The following is a 25,924-nucleotide window of genomic DNA, read 5'->3' on the forward strand; positions in this document are numbered from 1 at the left end:
TTCATCGGCAGGGACTGGGAAACTGTTCATAATTGAAGTAATGATGGATGTCACTAAATACGAGGAAATTCTTGAGGGAAACCTGTTTCAGTCTTCCAGAGATTTGAGACTGGGATGGAGGTTCACCTTCCAGCAGGACACTGACCCTAAGCATACTGCTAAAGCAACACTCAAGTGGTTTAATAAGGGGAAACATTTAAATGTATTGGAATGGCCTAGTCAAAGTCCAGACCTCAATCCAATTGAGAATCTGTGGTATGACTTACAGATTGCTGTACACCAGCGGAACCTATCCAACTTGAAGGAGCTGGAGCAGTTTTGCCTTGAAGAATGGGCAAAAATCCCAGTGAATAGATGTGCCAAGCTTATAGAGACATACCCCAAGAGACTTGCAGCTGTAATTGCTGCAAAAGTTGACTCTAGCATCTTCAAAGTGGTAGGCATGTTGTGTAAATCAAATGATACAACCCCCCCCTCCACAAAAAAAGTAATTTTAATTCCAGGTTGTAAGGCAACAAAATAGGAAAACTGCCAAGGGGGTGAATACTTTCGCAGTCACTGTAAAAAGAGAGAGGGGGCCGGCAAAGAGAGAGAAAGGCGGAGCAAGATAAAGAGAGGGGCTCATAGAGAGTGAGAGAGGGTGAAGGGGGGCGGCAAAGAGAGAGAGAAAGAGAGAGGGGGCATAGAGAGGGACAGGCAGAGAGAGAGAAAGCGAGAGGGGGCATAGAGAGAAGGGGGGGCAACAGAGAGAGAGAGAGGCGGAGAGCAAGAGAGGGAGAGAAATAGAGAGTGGGGGGCATAGAGTGAGTGAGGGAGAAGGGGGGCGACAGAGAGAGAGAGAGTGTTAGTAATCTCCCGCTCGTTTAGTAAAGTGTAGCCAGGATCCATACAGTGAGTAAGTTCTCTGCTTTCTCTCTGATTATTGTACTGGTGCATGTGTGATCAAGTGTGTGTGTATTGTATATCGTTTTTTTGTGGTGTGGTTTTCATCAAAGCCCATGGGCTTCCAACCACACCTGCACACCATTTAAAAAATATATATATTTTCATCTGTACTGTTGTCTATCACTTGTTTTTGTTGCAAATAAAAACAAATACAAAATAATAATGGTAGGGGTTGGAATGGTCAATGCACCAGGGGGAAGTTTCCTAGATAAATAATGGGACTGACCTTTCATATACAAAGAGACACAACTGCATTTCACACATCCTACACCTCTGTATGTCTGTGTGGCAATACCTTTTTATCGTGACTGATGGTCTTGACTGATGTTAATAATACCTAGCTGAGACCATAATAGATGACAAATATAAGCCTTCATAGCTTGAGGGTGTTTGTGCTCGGCTTCATCAGCGAAAGTGACTTTTCCTGTCATATATCGGCAATAGGAAAATGAAATATTCTATGAAAGAGGATATAGCCTCTATTGTTTGACTTGTCATATAACAAGTCAATACAATACCTTTCTTTTTGAACTGTTCTTGGGAGTGAAGGAATACTATGTATTTTCTAAGACAAGGAAATATCAAGGGAATAAAAGTTTCCTTAGTCAGAAAAATCCTATAGGATTAGTGATTTTTCCAACAGAATCATATAGGATTCTCACAATTTTGTGTCACCTCTACCAGAATCCTATTTTCCTAATGGAAATAAAAAGTAATCCTATTGGACCCTATATGATTCACGCAATCATATAGGATTTTGTCACCCCAATCAGAATCCTATTATAACTTTTTTCAAATTGAACCCATTAAATTATAGTTTGTTTTCATTAGTTCCACTACAATACAACAACAATTACAACATTTTCGTTGATCAGAAAACAATAGTTCTATATTCATTTCTGGTTTTATTCACTTGTAAGAAAACCTGTCCCTTTAAGAGTGACTGGTGATGTTATAACTAACACAGGCTTGCAGTATTAATTAACTACCAAATTCAGCTCGCTGCCTGTGGCTGGGTATAGAATAATGACGTTTGAAAACAGAGATTCTAACTGTTATATCCTTCACTGTGTGAGTACAGTATTTCCTGATTAAGTTTGTCATATTTTCGTCGGGCAGCATTTTATGCACTCGTTTTTATGCTAGCTAAGAAACTACTGTTAGCCACAATTTGCCCATCAGCTGACTAGTTAGCTAAGTTGTAGCAATTTGCATATAATGTTTAAGTCACTGTATAGTTATAGCAGATGAGAAATGTTTATATTGTTGGTTTTTGCTAAATATACAGTATGTGCCTTATGTGAAACTCTTTCATGAGTTTTTGGACTCATTCAACAGTTTTTACCTAAATAAGTAGAATATAAATGGAAATTAAAGTTGAAAGTTCCATTTATATTCCTAAAACATAAGTTGAAAATGATGTCGCTCCTTCCCTTTGACAAATAGCCCGAAGTCAAAACACTGTTTTGAAGGGGTGGGTATAATTTGTGGAACGTTCCAACAGGAATCTGTTCCAAAAAACGTAAAGTAAAAGGTTGCCAACCAACAACGCATACAAACCTAGCTAACTAGCTGCCGAATAGGCATCAACTCACCACGTAGTTTATTCTTAATGTTTGTCCATAGGCAACCAGAGTGAGGACAGACATTTTTCGGAATAAACGTGATGAGTGAAAAACGCAATGAAATAGACCACTCCCTACCCGGTATCTTATTCTGCCACTATACAACTTTGTATGCGTTGTTTTTTGGAAACCTTGTTATTTACGAAGTTTTTGGAATAGATTCCTGTTGGAACGTTCCACAAATTATACCCACCCTTTTGAAGTGTCCAAATCAATAATCAATACAGTTTGTGATATATTAAAAACCTAAACATAAAATGCACTACCTACATATACATGTGCCACAATAGTAATCATAGTACTTATATCTTTTTTAAATAATCCCCTTATAAACTGCATATGCACCAAAAACCCTGTTGTTCTGACAAGTGGCAATTAAGGGGGAAATCAGGTTGTATGGCTGTTGAAACTAACACAACTCTCAAACCACATGGAAACTGGAAATATTTTCATCACTTAGACGAAAACCGTCTAAAGACAACCAGCTACATTTTGGTGTGATGCGTTTTGATTTGGGGGTCACTAAAACGGAAAGAGAAACGCAGCACTTATTTGTCAATCACAATCAAGTTGAAATCAATAGAGCAGGGGTAAATGTTTGGTGTGTATGCACTGTTTGAAATGTATGCATTCCCTACTGTAAGTCGCTCTGGATAAGAGCGTCTGCTAAAAAAATGACTAAAATGTAAATGTAAATGTAGACACTGCAAGAGGAGCCGGTGAGGTAGATGTATTTTTAGCCTTCCCCGTAGCTCAGTTGGTAGAGCATGGTGTTTGCAACGCCAGGGTTGTGGGTTCGATTCCCACGGGGGGCCAAGTACAAAAAGAAGAAAAAAAAAATTGTATGAAATGTATGCATTCACTACTGTAAGTCGCTCTGGATAAGAGCGTCTGCTAAATGACTAAAATGTAAATGTAAAATGTTTAAATGAACACTATTCAAAGCCACAGTGAATCTGAGATGAAGTCACATATCACTGGTTAAAGAGAAGTTGCTGAATACAGCCATCTAAATTCTAGAATGTCGGAATTTTGTGAGGCTGCCGAAACGCGGAAGGAAGCAAACAAGTTGCTTTGTTATTTAACTTTAACGAATCACGGCCTGCCATAGGATATCAACACTTACAACAGTTGGCTGTTTTTTGAGTGATAGTTTGACTCTCAAATTGTGTGAGGCCAGTGACTTATACAGAGAGCACCCTGAATTTTCTTGCCATTTGAGTTTGACAATGATTGTAGAAGTCCTAAAACCGCTGGTGCGTATGACAAAATCAATGGTACAAAACCAGTGATATTGATCTGTTTTAAGTATTCAATTTTGTGTCATTGCAACTTGTGATTACAATTAAGATGTATAATAATAACACTAATCTGTGGTAAAATGGATGTGTAATTACCCTCAATTTGATGTGGTCAAAACATGAGGTTGTTTAATGTAGTGTACATTAATTGTGTACATACTGTCCACATTCAGGATATTTGCAAGAATAATCTTAAATAATCTAATATGTAGTTTTTTCTTGACACAGCTAAATATGGCACAGAAACCTGAACATTTATGTTGAACTGCAATCAAAATTAAAGACCAGTAAACTGAGGAGCAGTCTCTCTCCTGTGTCTCTCTGGAACACAATCTCCATATCTTTGAAGGCAATCAACTGTGATCATTCCCTAAGGTTCTCAACCTCTTCCACACACCACCACAATATGGGATAGATTCAATCCTATCAGATTTTGGAGACGGTCCTATTGGACTCCTATAGGATTATATTTTATCTAATATGATCCGATAGGATTCCAATACAAGAATCCAATAGAAACATCCTATCAGATTTTGGAACCAGTCTATTGGAAAAATCCCTAATCCTATAGGATATTTTGACTAGGGGAGGTAAAAGTATGTGTAATTACCCTCAATTTGATGTGGTCAAAACATGAGGTTGTGTAATTTACTAACTTGAAAAAGAAAAGGAGAGCTGTACACTAGGAGCTCAGATGCAATAATTTAATAACCTAATAACCAACGTTTCGACAGACAAGCTGTCTTCATCAGGGTATAGTGTAGTAACACATACTGTCCACATAAATCAACATTTCAATTTAGGTTGATTGTGAACACACATTTCTCCCTAGTTTAACAATTTATAGAGTTAAAAAAATGCTCTTATGTACAATTTAACCTGGGGCTCTAGAAAGAGCTCCCATAGTGTGAATTTAAATATGCTCTCTCTAATTCTCTCTTTCTCTCTTTCTGTCTTTCTCTCGGTGGACCTGAGCCCTAGGACCATGCCTCAGGACTACCTGGTATGATGACTCCTTGCTGTCCCCAGTCCACCTGGCCGTGCTGCTGCTCCAGTTTCAACTGTTCTGCCTGCGGCTATGGAACCCTCGACAACTACTATGATTATTATTATTTGATCATGCTGGTCATTTATGAACATTTTAACATCTTGACCATGTTCTGTTATAATATCCACCCTGCACAGCCAGAAGAGGACTGGCCACCCCTCATAGCCTGGTTCCTCTCTAGGTTTCTTCCTAGGTTTTTGGCCTTTCTAGGGAGTTTTTCCTAGGGAGTTTTTCCTAGCCACCGTGCTTCTTTCACATGCATTGCTTGCTGTTTGGGGTTTTAGGCTGGGTTTCTGTACAGCACTTTGAGATATCATCTGATGTACGAAGGGCTATATAAATAAATTTCATTTGATTTTGATTTGTGAAGCAGCCAAATAATTCACCCTGCCTACTTATTATAACCTATCAAGCCATAGTATCGACATTATTCTATTCATTGTTATTTCAGACCACACTGTATGGACACTAGAATTGGATAAATACAGCTTTATTGGACAATCTCACAGCTAAATATGGCACAAATACCTGAACATTTGTGTTAAACTGTACAGATCCTATAAGGATAACATCCTATAGGATAGGTCCCAAAATCTGACAGGATTTTCTAATAGATTTTTTGGGGGGATCCTAGAGGATTTTTTGACTAGGGTTCCTTTGTTAATGGAAGATCAGAAACAACAAAACAGTGATGACTGTGTTTGTGTGTAGAGAAGCGGGACACAGGCAGCATTGGTGGTAAATTGATCATCACAGTGAAAAGAAAGAGGGGGGGAAAGGAGGAGAGGTAGAATTCAGAGACATGTCAGACAGACTGTCAATCAGCAGAATGCATGGGCCTGCCTTTCTGTTATTATCTAGCGGCCTGTCTCCAGGGGAGTGTGTGGGCTTTCTTAGTACGCTGAGCAGCAGTTGTGCTGGGGGGCTGGATGAAAGCATACATACCTACCCACTATCTCTCTCTTTGTGACCGTGGGGGACAGGGGACAGAAAGAGAGAAGGCAGCAGTATCAGTGTGTGTGACTAGGGAGAAGCAGGTGGGAGAGCACATCCAAACACTGGCCCTCATCATACTGTTCCATTCTGTTTCATATCCAAGGTTCAGCACGGCACCAGCCACCAGGACAAACAGAATGAATCAAGCTGCCTTTGACCGTTTTAACGGCTGTATTTCAGCTGTTGAATACATTAGGTTTATGGTCACGTCCGTAGCAGAGGACACACAGCACCACCCTTTTCCCTGTCACACAGAGGAGCTTCAGTGGAATACCAATCCCACCATAAAATCTACACCCAATGAGTCTGCTATACTCTCAATAATAGAATATAGCAATATACTCTGTCGACACCATTCTGTATACATCTGGCCCTTCTTTGGACACTGTGCTAACGAACCTCCAAATAAGCTTCAACGCCATACAACACTCCTTCCGTGGCCTCCAACTGCTTTTAAATGCTAGTAAAACTAAGTGCATGCTCTTTAACTGATTGCCGCCAGTACCCCCCCCCCGCCCAACTAGCATCACTACTCTGGACGGTTCTGACCTAGAGTATGTGGACAACTACAAATACCTAGGTGTCTGGTTAGACTGTAATCTCTCCTTCCAGACTCATATTAAGCATCTCCAATCCAAAATTAAATCTAGAATCGGCTTCCTATTTCCTAACAAAGTCTCCTTCACTCATGCCGCCAAACATAAAACTGACTATCCTACCGATCCTTGACTTCATAGATGTCATTTAGAAAATAGCCCCCAACACTCTACTCAGCAAACTGGATGTAGTCTATCACAGTGCCATCCATTTTATCACCAAAGCCCCGCTGTGACCTGTATGCTCTCGTTGGCTGGCCCTCACTACATATCCGTCACCAAACCCACTGGCTCCAGGTCATCTATAAATCTTTGCTAGGTAAAGCCCCGCCTTATCTCAGCTCACTGGTCACCATAGCAACATCCACCCGTAGCACGCACTCCAGCAGGTATATTGCACTGGTCATCCCCAAAGCCAACACTTCCTTTGGCTGCCTATCCTTCCAGTTCTCTGCTGCCTATGACTGGAACGAATTGCAAAAATCTCTGAAGCTGGAGTCTTATATCTCCCTCTCTAACTTTAAGCATCAGCTGTCTGAGCAGCTTACCGATCACTGCACCTGTACACAGCCAATCTGTAAATAGCACACCCGACTACCTCATCTCCATATTATTACTTACCCTCTTGCTCTTTTGCACCCCAGTATCTCTACTTGCACATCATCATCTGCACATCTATCAGTCCAGTATTAATGCTAAATTGTAATAATTTTTGCCTCTAGGGCCTATTTATTGACAACCTCCCTAGTCTTCTACGTTTGCACACACTGTAGATTGATTTTTCTATTTTATTTTGTGTTATTGACTGTACGTTTGTTTATGTGTAACTCTGTTGTTGTTTTTGTCGCACTGCTTTGCTTTATCTTGGCCAGGTCGCAGTTGTAAATGAGAACTTGTTTTCAACTGGCCTACCTGGTTAAATAAAGGTGAAATAAAAAATAATAATCTCCATATCATCTTAAATTTCTTATAGTATTGTATGTTTTTATGTTGTAGGGGCTCCCTTGAAAAATAGACCTTGGTCTCAATGGGATTACTTGCTAAAATAAAGGTTATTAAAATACATAATCTCGAAAGATGGCTATGGTCACAAAAGTCAAATGAGGCCCTATGGGCCCTGGTCAACAGTAGTGCACTAGGGAACCGGGTGCCATTTGGGATACAAGCCTATAAAGTTATATTTATAGATTATCATTAGGCTGAATAATTGTTTTACCTCACAAATGTCTGACTAGTGCTACATGATGCAATGAATTGTGTGTCAAACCTGAGACGTGAGCCAACCGTCACATCATGCATTAATCAGCTTTCTTTTTTTGGATGGTCGATTCCACACAACATGGGAAACGAGCAGCAATAACAAATCACTACGACAACATCCAACCTGACATGGCAACTGAGAGTGAGAGAACGCAGCGTCTAATGTCTTTCTGCACACCATTAGTATGTGTGAGGGAGGGAGAGACGGGGGAGGCTGGGAGGGAGGGTAGAGAAGAGTGCAGGCGAGCAGCGGGGAATGGAGATAGTTGGGCGAGGGATCTGTGACGGCATGGTAAGGAGGCTGTCTGCTTGACCTATCAATAGTGGAAGAGCGGAGGGACTGGTCTCAATCACACAACGTGCCCTCGCCTCGCCTCGTTACGCTCCCACCGGCCTCGTTACCTTCCCCTCTTCACGTTTGATCATGAAAATGCATGTTGTGACCCAGGCTCTTATTTCCGAGCCTGGCTGCTCCTGTGTCTTGATCTCTTGCAGTGCATGATGACATTACACATAGGAAAGACCATCTCAGGGTCTGTTAACCCACATCTAGAGGCGGCAGGTAGGCCCCTTTTTTTCAATTCTCGCCTAAAATGACATATCCAAATCTAACTGCCTGTACCTCAGGCGCTGAAGTAAGGATATATATTTTCTTGGTACCATTTCAAAGGAAACACTTTGAAGTTTGTGGAAATGTGAAAGGAATGTTGGAGAATATAACACATTAGATCTGGTAAAAGATAATACAAAGAAGAAAAACAACCGTTTAAAAAAATAAAATAATGGTACCATCTTTGAAATGCAAGAGAAAGGCCATAATGTATTATTCCAGCCCAGGTGCAATTTAGATATTGGCTACGAGATGGTAGCAGTGTATGTGCAAAGTTTTAGTCTGATCCAATGAACCATTGCATTTCTGTTCAAAACTTTGTATCAAGACTGCCCAAATGTGCCTAATTTGTTTATTAATAACTTTTCAAGTTCAAAACTGTGCACTCTCCTCAAACAATAGCATGGTTTTCTTTCACTGTAATAGCTAGTGTAAATTGGACAGTGCAGTTAGATTAACTTCACTAGGGTAGGGGGCAGCATTTGGAATTTTGGATGAAAAGCGAGCCCAAATTAAACTGCCAGCTACTCAGGCTCAGAAGCTAGGATATGCATATAATTGGTAGATTTGGATAGAAAGACTTAGGACCCAGTTCATGATCTCTATGGATTCTTCTACATGTGGCCAGTCTTTAGGCATTGTTTCAGGCTTTTACTCTGAAAAATGAGGGCGACACAGCACTTTCAATGAGTGGACAGTGGAAATTTCCAGACATGAGTCCAGCGCGTGATCGGGAGTGCGCCTTTCTTGTTTCTCCTTTTCTATTGACAAAGCTTTTGTCCGGTTGAAATATTATTGATTATTTATGACAAAAACAACCTGAGGATTGATTTTAAACATCGTTTGACATATTTCTACGAACTTTCATTATACTTTTTTGACTTTTTGTCTGGATGTTGAGAGCGCGCTTTGTGCCTTTGGATTACTGAACTAAACACACCAACAAAACAGAGGTTTTTGGACATAAAGAGGGACATTATCGAACAAAACAAACATTTATTGTGTAACATGGAGTCCTGGGAGTGCCACCAGATGAAGATCATCAAAGGTAAGTGATTCATTTAATCGCTATTTCTGACTTTTGTGAGTCCTCTCCTTGGCTGGAAAATGTCTGTATGGTGTTTTGTGGCTAGGCGCTGTCCTAACATAATCGCATGGTGTGCTTTCGCCGTACAGCCTTTTTGAAATCTGACACAGCGGCTGGATTAACAAGAAGTTTATCTTTAATCCTATGTATACCACTTGTATCTTTCATCAATGTTTATGATGAGTATTTCTGTAATTTGATTTGGCTCTCTGCAATTTCACCGGATGTTATTTGAGACAATGCATTACTGAACATAACGCACCAATTTAAACTGAGGTTTTTGGACATAAAGAGGGACTTTATTGAACAAAACAAACATTTATTGTGTAACATGGAGTCCTGGGAGTACCACCAGATGAAGATCATCAAAGGTAAGTGATTCATTTAATCGCTATTTCTGACTTTTGTGAGTCCTCTCCTTGGCTGGAAAATGTCTGTATGGTTTCTTGTGGCTAGGCGCTGTCCTAACATAATTGCATGGTGTCCTTTCGCCGTAAAGCCTTTTTCAAATCGGACACTGTGGTTGGATTAACAAGAAGTTTATCTTTAAAATGGCATATGATACATGTATGTTTGAGGAATTATAATTATGGGAATTCTGTTGTTTTGAATTTGGCACCCTGCAATTTCACTGGCTGTTGTCGAGGTGGGACGCTAGCGTCCCAATGATACCAGAGAGGTTAACAAGAATTTAAGCTTTCTGACAATATCAGATATGTCTATGTCCTGGGAAATGTTCTTGTTGGGTGAAAAATCTGCCGATATGCCCTTGAGCAAGGCACTTAACCCTAATAGCTCCTGAAAGTCGCTCTGGATAAGAACATCTGCTAAATGACTCAAGTGAAATGTAAATCTATAGGCTAAGCTTGTTCACATGGTCCAACACTAGGTCATCGCCAGAGATGTCGGTATCTTAGCAGAACATTTAACAATAAACTCAAGTAATGTGTATGTATGAGATAGGCTACTGCGCTGTCACATGGTTCTTGACCTCCAGTGATAGAAGAGAAAGAGAGAGCTGCAGTGCCTCCTCCTCCCTCCTCGCCTGTCCTGAACTAGAGGTCAAACGGGTTCCCTCTCCAGTTTCTCCTTAGTTCACACTGACCAGCCAGTCGACAGCCACGTCTAGGATCCCTGTCTGTGCACTCAGTCAGTCTGCTGTAGTCAGCATAAACCCCTAACACTCAGTCAGACCTTGAGACTGGGGAGGAGATGGGACCTCAGTCAGCTCACACAGCCAGCAGGCTATTTCTGTCTCAGCAGCCTGGACCAGACAAGCCCCTCCTAAAAGACTCCTTATGCCGTAACAAGGAAGGACAAATGATGGATCCTCGTCAAAAAGGAGTGCACTATATAGGGAATAGGGTGCCATTTGAGACACAAACAGGTACATTGCTACTGTGTGCTCAAATGAAGCGCAGGACAACGACTGACTGGTACAGTGCTACGGTGTGCTCAGATGAAGAATACTTGGAAAGTGAAAAGACAAACATGTCAGACAGCCAAATTGAGTTAGTAAATGAAAGGACGACCTTGATTTGTGGCATAGTTTCTGCTTCAGATGCCAGCAGCACTGGCATGGGTTTAAGTATTTAAGCATCCAGGCTTTGTAAGGTTGTAGCAGGCTTGTTAGTGTAGTATTGATCACACATGTCATTAGTAAGCATATTGTGAATGGGGTAATTTGTCCCCCACCCTCAGTCAAAATAGAATTTCCTCTCTGAAGTTCTTGGACTCGGATCAAGTTAGCTATGCTAAGTTCGTGAATTTTGGCTTGCTGGTATCAATTTGTGATGAGATTGGGGAGGTCAATATGACCCTAACCTGACCTCATGCACTTTATAGTGCATCATTTTTTTCAGTGGAAATAGTATTCAGACAAATGACTGACAAACTGTTGATGAGTGTTTACTGTAGTCTAACCCTTCTCTGTGAAGTCATTCCATCAAATTAAAAAGTAACTATATAATCCAAATCATCAAATGCACCACTGCTTTCATATAAACTGCCATCTTCTATTTGTCTGGCTGTATATAGGACAAGAGACAACAATGACATATCTGCCCTCTCTGGAGAGAGAATTTTTGTCACATGCACCGGATAGCTATTCTATCTGGGTAAACTGACATAAAGCAATGACTTAAATACACCCAGAGAGAGAGAATGAGAAGAGAAGTTGCTTTGGCCTACTGGGGTGGGTGGATCTGCCTGTGTGGAAAGCCACTAGCACCAACGAGGCAGTGCAGTGGAGCGTGACTAAGGTGCAGGGCTAAAGTGTCATGTCGCTTGATGCCTGGATCCCTGTGGACATGTACGGGCAGAGAGGGTCCTACAGGGGGAATTCATTCTAGGACATGCACCATGGAAAAGCCCATCAATTCACACCAACTGGCCAGGCTGTGCTGAGCTGGGCCCAATACCAGGTCATCCTCTGACTGCCCTCCCTACATATGTATTCTGTCTCTGCATACCGACCCTACATACTGTTTCAGGACAAAAGCTGCGTGTTTGACTCTGAACACTGGGTATTGATCATGTTTCAGCATGGCCCGCTTGAGTTAGAAGACTTACTGTTAGTTTCGTGTGTTGGTTGTGTATTAGCACTAGTTGTTTGAGTTAGATGGTTGTGTGTGCATTATGGTTGTGTATTAGCGGTAGTTGTTTGTTCACTCTGATGAGCGCGGCCTGTTGGCGCTAGCCTGGGCTCTGGGTGTTGTGTCTACAGTAGAACAAGCGCTTGTTGATCTGGGTTTCGCTCCTGCAGGCACCATGGCATGGCCACCAATTAGCAGCAGCAATGTGAAAGAAGTGGAAAAATGTCTCAATTAGACACATTTCTCCTCCTTAAAAATTAATTGCTTTCAATGAGATTGAACATAAGTGGAAAAATATCTAAAGATGCCCAAAGCCAGCAGAGAGACTCTCACTACTCCCCTCTGATACTTTGCTCACTCGGTCTCAGCTTTTTATTTTATGGCTGATGCAAAATGTAAAAACCCTCCATGAAAGTGCCAATTGAATTTCAAGGGCATAGCATACATATACGTAAACCAAACGCAATACAATTTACATGCTGGCAACTCACCATCAGACAAGGAGAAAACAAAGTGTGACATTGTGTACTGCAGCTAAACAGACAGAGGAGAAGACTCACTTGTTTTGGTGCTTTGAGCCCTGCAGATGTGCATGGTACTGTGCCACAGAGTTGAGTGTGACATTGCAGACTTCACACGTATAGCTACGTTTCAGACCTGGAATAAGAACACACACACACACACACACGATTATACAGGTGTGTATGTATTTGTTTCAATCTAAATGATTGAACATGGTTCCATAGTTCCAAAGTACAATGTTCCACCACAAATGCAATTAACCCCTGGTCGGGCTGACATCCAGCAAAAAATCCTATCGTCATTAGCGTAACAAAATGTAATATATATATTTTTTCAAATATAGGACTATGTTATATTGTTTTATAGATACACCTCTCCTGAATCGAACCACGTTGTCCGATTTCAAAAAGGCTTTACAGCAAAAGCAAAACATTAGATTATGTTAGAGGAGTATATCGTAAAAGTAGCCACACAGCCATTTTCCGACCAACCACATGCATCACAAATAACCAAAAAACAGCTAAATGCAGCACTAACCTTTGACAATCTTCATCAGATGACACTCCTAGGACATCATGTTACACAATACATGCATTATTTTGTTCGATAAAGTTCATATTTATATATAAAAACAGCATTTTACATCGGCGCGTGACGTTGACTAACTATTTTCCCTCATGCATCCGGTGAAACAGCGCTACAATTTACTAAATTACTATTCGAAAACATTTTTAAAATGTAATATTGTCATTCTAAGATTTATAGATGAATATCTCTTGAAAGCACCTGTAATGCCAGATTTAAAAATAACTTTACTGGGTAATCACATTTTGCGATAAAAGGGGATGCGATACTCAGAAAAATAGGCTACCGTTACAGGTCAGCGCCATCTTGGAACAATCGCATATCAAATCTACTCTTGTATACTATTGTCAATAATCCCTTACCTTTGATTATCTTCATCAGAAAGCACTTCCAGGAATCCCAGGTCCACAATAAATGTATTTTCGTTCGAAAAAGTTAATCCTTTACGTCCCAATAGCTTGTTCTTGTTAGCGCGTTCTGAAGGCTGCTCCAAAAGCTTGTCGGCCGCGGGACTCCTCTTTCAATAAAATGCATTTTTTTTTAAATTTAGGTTCGTTCAAACATGTCAAACGTTGTATAACATAAATCTTTAGGGCCTTTTTCAACCACAGCTCCAATAAGATTCCGTCATAATGGTGATGGCCCTCATGTGACCACGTTCCACAGACTCTCATTGTGTCAGTTTTCACAGTAGGAGATTCAAACCACTTTGTAAAGACTGGGGACATCTAGTGGAAGCAATAGGAAGTGCTCAATGAACCATTGCTCCCGGTGTGATTTATAGGCAAAGTGATGAAGTTGAGTCCGCAATTCAGAATTCCACATCCTGTTACGATCGGTCTCGGGGTTTTGACTGCCATATGAGTTCTGTTATACTCACAGACACCATTCAAACAGTTTTAGAAACTTTAGGGTGTTTTCTATCCACAAGTATTAATTATATGCATATCCTAGCTTCTGAGTTTGAGTAGGAGGCCGTTTACAATGGGCACAATTTTTTTTCAAAAATCGCTGTAGCGCCCCCTATCCTAGGCGACCGTCAAGAGGTTAATGTGTATACATTCACTATTCTATCCCACTGGAGAGTCCTATATGGAATCGTTAGTTCTCTATTGAAAATACCTGGTCAGCATGCTGTCACTAAATAGAGTAGAAGACTAGAGGGGATGAGAACTCTTACTGACAGAGAGATTATGTGCTCATGAGCTCCTGAGTTCTGCAAAAGCAATAGAATTATAGTGGGATAGATGTAGATAAACTTATACAGGATACTACCCTCTATATCAAAACATTCAAACCAAATCAAAATTCCATACCTAAAACCTTGATTTTGGACAAAATTACCTGAATGGATTCTTACTACCAAGGACTATCAAGAAAAATCTTAGAACAAACCGAAACCTGGAAATACCATCCAACACAGTGATGTTCAGTCTGAACCTACTTCTGAAGCCAAAAAGTAAAATACAATAATCTATAAGTAATTTTGTCATATACAGCGTGTAAATAAGGCTACCAAGCTGCTAGGACAGAACAGGCCTGGCTGCAACTTCAATTAGCACTGAACTGTGAAGTGAGATGTGTGAAAACTATTGAGCCTAACAATGGCAGCAGAGTTTCACAGCCTCCCCCACCCAAATGCAGAGCCTTTTGAAGCCCCCTGCGCCATGGCGTATCCCTGTGCAGTAACCTTTGGATATTAAAAATAACATGGCACGGAATAAGAACAAAAATAAGCTCCTCAAGGACAATCCAGAGAAACTATTTGCTGACTGCTACAAAGAGGGGAACGTAAGCAACTTAATTTTCCACACAGAACATCCCCTGGCATGGCACAGTGCTATAAGAGCACACTACCCCTATGTCAAGAGAGAGGGTATTGGCCCAGGGTGGAAACTCAGAATACTAGACATAGAGGAAATTGAAACAACCTCTGTCAACGTGTACAAGTCTGGGACAGCAATGGTGCAGGGCATCCTCAAGCAGTTCCAGCAGGACTTTTACGGGATCAAAGAGTGAGCACAGCAGGAAAAGCTCTCTATCAGTGACTACTCCCCCACCCTGAGTGAGTCTGATCACACCCCCCCAGCACTGAACACACCCAGGTCCCACAACTGCACTGCTCCTCCATCATTGAGAGGGATAAATTCACCGAGCTGGAGAGAGACATGGTGGAGCTCAGAGAGCTAGTCCACACAATCCAGACAGAACAAACCAGACCAGCACAACAACCCCCCCCCCCCCCCCCCCCCCCCCCCAACAAGACCCGGAGGGCGGGAGGTGGAGATGGACGGCTATCTGAGAGAACTGGCTGCACTCCGGACTGAGGTGAGAGAACTTAAGGAGAAGAGAGAGGACCACATGGCACAGCTAAATGCAGTGAAAGAGGAGGGAGAGACACACATTTCACAGATAACAGGACTGAAGGAGGAGGTGAGAAACACATGGCACAGCTAACAGCGGTGAAGGAGGAGGTGAGAAACACATGGCACAGCTAGCAGTGAAGGAGGAGGTGAGAAACACATGGCACAGCTAGCGGTGAAGGAGGAGGTGAGAAACACATGGCACAGCTAACAGCGGTGAAGGAGGAGGTGAGAAACACATGGCACAGCTAGCGGTGAAGGAGGAGGTGAGAAACACATGGCACAGCTAGCAGTGAAGGAGGAGGTGAGAAACACATGGCACAGCTAGCGGTGAAGGAGGAGGTGAGAAACACATGGCACAGCTAACAGCGGTGAAGGAGGAGGTGAGAAACACATGGCACAGCTAGCGGTGAAGGAGGAGGTGAGAAACACATGGCACAGCTAGCAGTGAAGGAGGAGGTGAGAAACACATGGCACAGCTAGCGGTGAAGGAGGAGGTGAGAAACACATGGCACAGCTAACAGCGGTGAAGGAGGAGGTGAGAAACACATGGCACAGCTAACAGTGATGAAGGAGGTGAGAAAGCTGAGGTGTGACAGAGAGTAGGACACTCCCCCAGAGAAGCCAGCAAAACAGCCCACCTCAGACCTGGACCACAACCTCAACACCATAATAGGACAGACAGTACAGGACCCACCAACCCAACAGACCCCACCCCCTCCGATAGCTCTCCTGACAACTCCCACACATCCACTCAAGGAGACTCCAATGCTAGGTACACCTACAGCTCATCCCTTGACTCAAATGGCTGCTCCTCATTGTCTCAAATGGCTGTTGTCAGAGGACACACTTGGGTCCCCCAGCCACATTATAATTCACACGGGCACAAACGACCTGAGGGCCCAGCAGGAAAGGGTGGCCATAGCACTCAAGGGAGTGATAGTAAAAGTTTTGTGTTCGAAGAAGCTTTTTCTATCTCATCCTGGAATATGCAAGGTCTGAGGTCATCTGCCTTTGGCCTAAAGAGCAGGAACCCAGACTTCATCAAAGAAATTGGAAAAATCTAACATTTTCAACCTACAAGAAACATGGTATAGAGGAGATGGACCCACTGGTTGCCCAGAGAGCTGTTAGTCCAATCCAACAAACTCCAAGTTGTGAAATAGTGAAGAGACTCCGGGGGTATGCTAATTTGGTGTAGAGCAGACCTAACCCACTCTATTAAATTAGTCAAAACAGGAACATTTTACATCTGGCTAGAAATTAATAAGGAAATTATCTCAACAGAGAAACGTTTCCTCATGTGTTCTACCTTTATACCCCCAATAGAATACCCATACTTTAACTTGTTATGGATAGGGGGCAGTATTTTCACGGCCGGATAAAAAACGTACCCGATTTAATCTGATTATTACTCCTGCCCAGAAACTAGAATATGCATTTAATTATTAGCTTTGGATAGAAAACACTCAAAAGTTTCTAAAACTGTTTGAATGGTGTCTGTGAGTATAACAGAACTCATTTGGCAGGCCAAAACCTGAGAAGATTCCAAACAGGAAGCGCCCTCTCTGACTATTTCTTGGCCTTCTTGATCATCTCTATCCAAAACAGGGGATCTCTGCTGTAACGTGACATTTTCTAACGCTCCCATAGGCTCTCAGAAGGCGCCAGAACGTTGAATGATGACTTTGCAGTTACTGGCTGAAAAATAGTAGCGCATTAGGATAGTGGTCGATCTGAGAACAATGAGACTGGGGGCGCGTGCACGAGACGACTCCATGTTTTTATTTTTTCATCTTTGAACGAAAACAGGGTTTCCCGGTCGGAATATTATCGCTTTTTTTACGAGAAAAATCGCATAAAAATTGATTTTAAACAGCGTTTGACATGCTTCGAAGTACGGTAATGGAATATTTTGACATTTTTTGTCACGAAACGCGCCGGGCGCGTCACCCTTCTTTACCCTTCGGATAGTGTCTTGAACGCACGAACAAAACGCCACTATTTGGATATAACTATGGATTATTTGGAACCAAACCAACATTTGTTATTGAAGTAGAAGTCCTGGGAGTGCATTCTGACGAAGAACAGCAAAGGTAATCCAATTTTTCTTATAGTAAATCTGAGTTTGGTGAGTAACAAACTTGGTGGGTGTCAAAATAGCTAGCCATGATGGCCGAGCTATCTACTCAGAATATTGCAAAATGTGCTTTCACCGAAAAGCTACTTTAAAATCGGACACCGCGATTGCATAAAGGAATTCTGTATCTATAATTCTTAAAATAATTTATGTTTTTGTGAACGTTTATCGTGAGTAATTTAGTAAATTCACTGGAAGTGTTCGGTGGGAATGCTAGTTCTGAACGTCACATGCTAATGTAAAAAGCTGGTTTTTGATATAAATATGAACTTGATTGAACAAAACATGCATGTATTGTATAACATAATGTCCTAGGAGTGTCATCTGACGATCATCTTAGGTTTGTGCTGCATTTAGCTGTGGTTTTGTTTTTTGTGACATTATATGCTAGCTTGAAAAATGGGTGTCTGATTATTTCTGGCTGGGTACTCTGCTGACATAATCTAATGTTTTGCTTTCGCTGTAAAGCCTTTTTGAAATCGGACAGTGTGGTTAGATAAAGGAGAGTCTTGTCTTTTAAAATGGTGTAAAATAGTCATATGTTTGAAAAATGGAAGTTTGGGGATTTTTGAGGAATTTGTAATTCACGCCACGCCTATCATTGGATATTGGAGCAGGTGTTCCGCTAGCGGACCGTCTAGATGTAAGAGGTTAACGATGACAGCTTCTCCATCCTTGAGGGGGAGATCAGCCATTTCCAGGCCCAGGGACATGTACTAGTTTGTGGTGACTTAAATGCCAGAACTGGACAAGAACCTGACACTCTTAAGCACAAAGGGGGACAAACACCTACCTGGAGGTGACAGTATTATGCACCAAATATGCACCTCTAGACAAAACTATGACAAGGCAACCAACAAAAACTCCTGCAGCTCTGTCGCACGCCGGATCTGTACATAGTCAATGGTAGGCTTCAAGGAGACTATGCTAGGTACACCTACAGCTCATCCCTTGGCAGTAGTACTTTAGATTACTTTATCACTGACCTCAACCCAGAGTCTCTCGGAGCATTCACAGTCAGCCCACCATCACCCATATCAGATCACAGCAAAATCGCAGTCTACCTGAACAGAGCAATACTCAATCACGATGCATCAAAGCCAAATGAACTGCATAATATTAAGAAATGCTATAGATGGATAGTAGTGTAGAAACCTACCAAGAACAATTAGGCAACAACAAATTCAATCCCTTTTAGACAACTTCATGGACAAAACGTGTATCTGTAATAGGGAAGGTGTAAACTTGTGAGTAGAAAGCCTTAACAGTATATTTGACCTTTCAGCTTCCCTGTCAAATCTGAACATTTCAAGCAACCTAAGAAAATTAACAACAATGATAATGAATGACAATGTTTGATGAAGAATGCAAAAACCTAAGAAAGAAACTGAGAAACCTATCCAACCAAAAACATAGAGACTCAGAAAACCTGAGTCTACGCCTTCACTATGGTGAATCATTAAAACAATACAAAAATGCACTACGGAAAAAGAAGGAACAGCACGTCAGAAATCAGCTCAATGTAATTGAAGAATCCATAGAATCTAACAGCTTCTGGGAAAATCGGAACACACTAAACAAACAACAACACAAAGAGTTATCTATCCAAAACGGAGATGTATGGATAAACCCCTTCTCCAATCTTTTTGGCTCTATAACCTGTTGGGGATAGGGGGCAGTATTTGCACGGCCGGATAAAAAACGTACCCGATTTAATCTGGTTACTACTCCTGCCCAGTAACTAGAATATGCATATAATTATTGGCTTTGGATAGAAAACACCCTAAAGTTTCTAAAACTGTTTGAATGGTGTCTGTGAGTATAACAGAACTCATATGGCAGGCAAAAACCTGATACGATTCCTTACAGGAAGTGGCCTGTCTGACAAGTTCTTGTTCTTCTTGGCTCTGTTTATTGAAAACTGAGGATCTTTGCTGTAATGTGACACTTCCTACGGGTCCCATAGGCTCTCAGAACCCGGGAAAAAGCTGAATGATGTAATTCCAGCCTCTGGCTGAAAAACATTAGCGCGTTTGGATAGTGGCCGGTCAGAGTACCATCAGACTGAGGCTCGTGCACGAGGGGATCCCATGTTTTTATTTTCTCTCTCTTTGAACGTAAACACGCTTTCCCGGGTCGGAATATTATTGCTTTTTTACGAGAAAAATTGCATAAAAATTGATTTTAAACAGCGGTTGACATGCTTCGAAGTACGGTAATGGAATATTTAGAAATTGTTTGTCACGAAACGCGTCGTGCGCATCACCCTTCTTTACACTTCGGATAGTGTCTTGAACGCACGAACAAAACAGAGGATATTTGAACATAACTATGGATTATTTTGAACCAAACCAACATTTGTTATTGAAGTAGAAGTCCTGGGAGTGTATTCTGACGAAGAACAGCAAAGGTAATAAAATGTTTCTTATAGTAAATCTGACTTTGGTGAGGGCTAAACTTGCTGGGTGTCTAAATAGCTAGCCCTGTGATGCCGGGCTATCTACTCAGAATATTGCAAAATGTGCTTTCACCGAAAAGCTATTTTAAAATCGGACATAGCGAGTGCATAGAGGAGTTCTGTATCTATAATTCTTAAAATAATTGTTATGTTTTTTCTGAACGTTTATCGTGAGTAATTTAGTAAATTCACCGGAAGTTTGCGGGGGGTATGCTAGTTCTGAACGTCACATGCTAATCTAAAAAGCTGTTTTTTGATATAAATATGAACTTTATTGAACAAAACATGCATGTATTGTATAACATAATGTTCTAAGATTGTCATCTGATGAAGATCATCAAAGGTTAGTGCTGCATTTAGCTGTGGTTTGGGTTTATGTGACATTATATGCTAGCTTGAAAAATGGGTGTCTGATTATTTCTGGCTGGGTACTCTGCTGTCATAATCTAATGTTTTGCTTTCGTTGTAAAGCCTTTTTGAAATCGGACAGTGTGGTTAGATTAACGAGAGTCTTGTCTTTAAAATGGTGTAAAATAGTAATATGTTTGAGAAATTGAAGTTATAGCATTTCTAAGGTATTTGAATAACGCGCCACGGGATTCCACTGGCTGTTACGTAGGTGTGACGAAATCGTCCCACTGGCCCTAGAGAAGATAACAAACAACTAACAGCAAAAACATATACATGATAAATTACAAATCTTAGAATCAGCTATTAAAGACTACCAGAACCCACTGAATTCTCCAAATTACATTGAATGAATTACAGGACAAAATACAAACCCTCCAACCCAAAAAGGCCTGTGATGTTGATGGTATCCTACATGAAATGTAAAATATACAGACCAGAAATTCCAATTGTCTATACTTAAACTCTTTAACATCATCCTCAGCTTTGGCATGTTCCCCAATATTCATCCTGCACACCCTAATTGACAAACAAACAAACCAAAACAAAGGCAACATTTTCTCCTGCTTTGTTGGTTTCAAAAAAGCTTTTGACTGAATTTGGCATGAGTGTCTGCTAAACAAATTGATGGAAAGTAGGGTTGGGGGAAAAAACAGAACATTATAAAATACATATACACAAACATTTCTTTCCACAGAACCGCGGGGGTGAGACAGGGATGCAGCTTAAGATCCACCCTCTTCAACATATATATCAACAAATTGGCGAGGATACTAGAACAGTCTGCAGCACCTGGCCTCACCATACTAGAATCTGAAGTCAAATGGCTACTGTTTGCTGATGATCTGGTGCTTCTGTCCTCAACCAAGGAGGGCCTACAGCAGCACCTAGATCTTCTGCACAGATTCTGTCAGACGTGGGCCCTGACAGTAAATCTCAGTAAGACAAAAATAATGGTGTTCCGAAAAAGGTCGTTGCCAGGACCACGTATACAAATTCCATCTCTACACCGTTGCCCTCGGGCACACAAAAAAACGATACATACCTCGGCCTAAACATCAGCGCCACAGGTAACTTCCACAAAGCTGTGAATGATCTGAGAAACAAGGCAAGAAGGGCCTTCTATGCCATCAAAAGGAACATAAAATTTCACATACCTATTAGGATCTTGCTAAAAATACTTGAATCAGTTATAGAACCCATTGCCCTTTATGGTTGTGGGGTCCGCTCATCAACCAATAATTCACAAAATGGGGGAAAAAACTAATTGAAACACCACATTTTGGACGATACCCGCTAATTATCAAAATCCAGAAAAGAGCCATTAAATTCCACAACCACCTAAAAGGAAGCGATTCCCAAACCTTCCATAACAAAGCCATCACCTACAGAGAGATTAACCTGGAGAAGAGTCCCATAAGCAAGCTGGTCATGGAGCTCTGTTCACAAACACAAACAGACCCCACAGAGCCCCAGGAATGCAACACAATTAGACCCAAACAAATCATGGGAAAACATAAAGATAATTATTTCCAATGTGTCAAGTAATTAACAAAAAAACTGAGCAAACTAGAATGCTATTTGGCCCTAAACAGAGAGTACACAGTAGCAGAATACCTGACCACTGTGACTGACCCACAATTAAGGAAAGCTTTGACTATGTACAGACTCAATGAGCATGGCTTTGCTATTGAGGAAGGCCGCCGTAGGCAGACCTGGCTCTCAAGAGAAGACAGGCTATGTGCACACTGCCCACAAAACGAGGTGGAAACTGAGCTGCACTTCCTAACCTCCTACCAAATGTATGACCATATCAGAGACGCATAGTTCCCTCAGATTACACAGACCCACAAAGAATTTGAAAAATAAATCACATTTTTATAAACTCCCTTATGGCGCTGAGACTCGGCACTGCGTGTCATTTTGACAGGCCGCATCTCAAACGCTTTTTGAAAAGTTGAATGTGCTGCAGCCCCGGCATCCATCAACACCATCCAACCTGAAGCACCTCCCATGGCGCCTGCCCTGCACGAGCAATGAAGCACCAGCTTACCACCGCTGGAGTGCTGGGCCTCTGTCTGCTGCTTCTGCATTCACTCTGATCATGCTCATCCTTCTTGTATTCAGGGGCCTCTGCTCTGAGTTATAAGAGAGCCATTTATTTCTGTGTTAACTGGACATTGAGATTCCCAATATGAGAAGAGAGTAACAGGTAGAAGAGACAATTGAAAATGTCCCGCTGTCTTCATCTGAATCTCACCCATAGATCTTCGTTTCACATCTAGGACACCTATGGCAGAGGATTCTTCCAAAGCCCAACTAGGGATACAGTGTCAGACACCCAGCTTCACATAACTGTTGTGTCACCCTATCCATACAATATAGGATAAGTTTACAGTAAATCGAATCCAGTGTTGTGATCATTTACATTTTACATTTAAGTCATTTAGCAGACGCTCTTATCCAGAGCGACTTACAAATTGGTGCATTCACCTTATAATATCCAGTGGAACAACCACTTTACAATAGTGCATCTAAATATTTTAAGGGGGGGTTAGAAGGATTACTTTATCCTATCCCAGGTATTCCTTAAAGAGGTGGGGTTTCAGGTGTCTCCGGAAGGTGGTGATTGACTCCGCTGTCCTGGCGTCGTGAGGGAGCTTGTTCCACCATTGGGGTGCCAGAGCAGCGAACAGTTTTGACTGGGCTGAGCGGGAACTGTGCTTCCTCAGAGGTAGGGAGGCGAGCAGGCCAGAGGTGGATGAACGCAGTGCCCTTGTTTGGGTGTAGGGCCTGATCAGAGCCTGAAGGTACGGAGGTGCCGTTCCCCTCACAGCTCCGTAGGCAAGCACCATGGTCTTGTAGCGGATGCGAGCTTCGACTGGAAGCCAGTGGAGAGAGCGGAGGAGCGGGGTGACGTGAGAGAACTTGGGAAGGTTGAACACCAGACGGGCTGCGGCGTTCTGGATGAGTTGTAGGGGTTTAATGGCACAGGCAGGGAGCCCAGCCAACAACGAGTTGCAGTAATCCAGACGGCAGATGACAAGTGCCTGGATTAGGACCTGTACCGCTTCCTGTGTGAGGCAGGGTCGTACTCTGCGAATGTTGTAGAGCATGAACCTACAGGATCGGGTCACCGCCTTGATGTTAGTGGAGAACGACAGGGTGTTGTCCAGGGTCACGCCGAGGCTCTTAGCACTCTGGGAGGAGGACACAAGGGAGTTGTCAACCGTGATGGCGAGATCATGGAACGGGCAGTCCTTCCCCGGGAGGAAGAGCAGCTCCGTCTTGCCGAGGTTCAGCTTGAGGTGGTGATCCGTCATCCACACTGATATGTCTGCCAGACATGCAGAGATGCGATTCGCCACCTGGTTGTCAGAAGGGGGAAAGGAGAAGATTAATTGTGTGTCATCTGCATAGCAATGATATGAGAGACCATGTGAGGATATGACAGAGCCAAGTGACTTGGTGTATAGCGAGAATAGGAGTGGGCCTAGAACAGAGCCCTGGGGGACACCAGTGGTGAGAGCACATGGTGCGGAGACAGATTCTCGCCACGCCACCTGGTAGGAGCGACCTGTCAGGTAGGACGCAATCCAAGCGTGGGCCGCGCCGGAGATGCCCAGCTCGGAGAGGGTGGAGAGGAGGATCTGATGGTTCACGGTATCAAAGGCAGCAGATAGGTCTAGAAGGATGAGAGCAGAGGAGAGAGAGTTAGCTTTAGCAGTGCGGAGAGCCTCCGTGACACAGAAAAGAGCAGTTTCAGTTGAATGCCCAGTCTTGAAACCTGACTGATTAGGATCAAGAAGGTCATTCTGAGAGAGATAGCAAGAGAGCTGGCCAAGGACGGCACGTTCAAGAGTTTTGGAGAGAAAGGAGAGAAGGGATACTGGTCTGTAGTTGTTGACATCGGAGGGATCGAGTGTAGGTTTTTTCAGAAGGGGTGCAACTCTCGCTCTCTTGAAGACGGAAGGGACGTAGCCAGCGGTCAAGGATGAGTTGATGAGCGAGGTGAGGTAGGGGAGAAGGTCTCCGGAAATGGTCTGGAGAAGAGAGGAGAGGATAGGGTCAAGTGGGCAGGTTGTTGGGCGGCCGGCCGTCACAAGACGCGAGATTTCATCTGGAGAGAGAGGGGAGAAAGAGGTCAAAGCACAGGGTAGGGCAGTGTGAGCAGGACCAGCGGTGTCGTTTGACTTAGCAAACGAGGATCGGATGTCGTCAACCTTCTTTTCAAAATGGTTGACGAAGTCATCTGCAGAGAGGGAGGAGGGGGGGGGAGGGGGAGGAGGATTCAGGAGGGAGGAGAAGGTAGCAAAGAGCTTCCTAGGGTTAGAGGCAGATGCTTGGAGTTTAGAGTGGTAGAAAGTGGCTTTAGCAGCAGAGACAGAAGAGGAAAATGTAGAGAGGAGGGAGTGAAAGGATGCCAGATCCGCAGGGAGGCGAGTTTTCCTCCATTTCCGCTCGGCTGCCCGGAGCCCTGTTCTGTGAGCTCGCAGTGAGTCGTCGAGCCACGGAGCAGGAGGGGAGGACCGCGCCGGCCTGGAGGATAGGGTACAGAAGAAATCAAAGGATGCAGAGAGGGAGGAGAGGAGGGTTGAGGAGGCAGAATCAGGAGATAGGTTGGAGAAGGTTTGAGCAGAGGGAAGAGATGATAGGATGGAAGAGGAGAGAGTAGCGGGAGAGAGAGAGCGAAGGTTGGGACGGCGCAATACCATCCGAGTAGGGGCAGAGTGAGAAGTGTTGGATGAGAGCGAGAGGGAAAAGGATACAAGGTAGTGGTCGGAGACTTGGAGGGGAGTTGCAATGAGATTAGTGGAAGAACAGCATCTAGTAAAGATGAGGTCAAGCGTATTGCCTGCCTTGTGAGTAGGGGGGGAAGGTGAGAGGGTGAGGTCGAAAGAGGAGAGGAGTGGAAAGAAGGAGGCAGAGAGGAATGAGTCAAAGGTAGACGTGGGGAGGTTAAAGTCACCCAGAACTGTGAGAGGTGAGCCATCCTCAGGAAAGGAACTTATCAAGGCGTCAAGCTCATTGATGAACTCTCCAAGGGAACCTGGAGGGCGATAAATGATAAGGATGTTAAGCTTGAAAGGGCTGGTAACTGTGACAGCATGGAATTCAAATGAGGAGATAGACAGATGAGTCAGGGGAGAAAGAGAGAATGTCCACTTGGGAGAGATGAGGATTCCAGTGCCACCACCCCGCTGGCTCGATGCTCTAGGGGTATGCGAGAACACGTAGTCAGACGAGGAGAGAGCAGTAAGAGTAGCAGTGTTATCTGTGGTAATCCATGTTTCCGTCAGCGCCAGGAAGTCTAGGGACTGGAAGGTAGCATAGGCTGAGATGAACTCAGCCTTGTTGGCCGCAGACCGGCAGTTCCAGAGGCTGC

At 42.9% G+C, this 25,924-nt stretch overlaps 1 protein-coding gene and 1 long non-coding RNA gene across 2 annotated transcripts in view; one reads left to right on the forward strand and one right to left on the reverse strand.

Annotated features, from left to right (window-relative positions):
* LOC106580521 (zinc finger matrin-type protein 4) overlaps positions 1 to 25,924 on the reverse strand; it is a 196,659-nt gene that overhangs the window by 9,589 nt on the left and 161,146 nt on the right. Inside the window, exon 6 of the mRNA XM_045703277.2 lies at positions 12,623 to 12,719. Coding sequence (XP_045559233.1) covers positions 12,623 to 12,719 — 97 coding nt within the window. The remainder of the gene's footprint in view (positions 1 to 12,622; positions 12,720 to 25,924) is intronic.
* On the forward strand, positions 1,899 to 7,462 carry LOC145862405 (uncharacterized). Its single transcript, XR_014381836.1, has 2 exons — positions 1,899 to 2,016; positions 4,100 to 7,462. It is a non-coding gene; the product is annotated as an uncharacterized LOC145862405 (long non-coding RNA).

This window comes from Salmo salar, chromosome 20, assembly GCF_965601325.2.
Source record: "Salmo salar chromosome 20, fSalSal1, whole genome shotgun sequence".
In the NCBI taxonomy this organism is placed as follows: domain Eukaryota; kingdom Metazoa; phylum Chordata; class Actinopteri; order Salmoniformes; family Salmonidae; genus Salmo; species Salmo salar.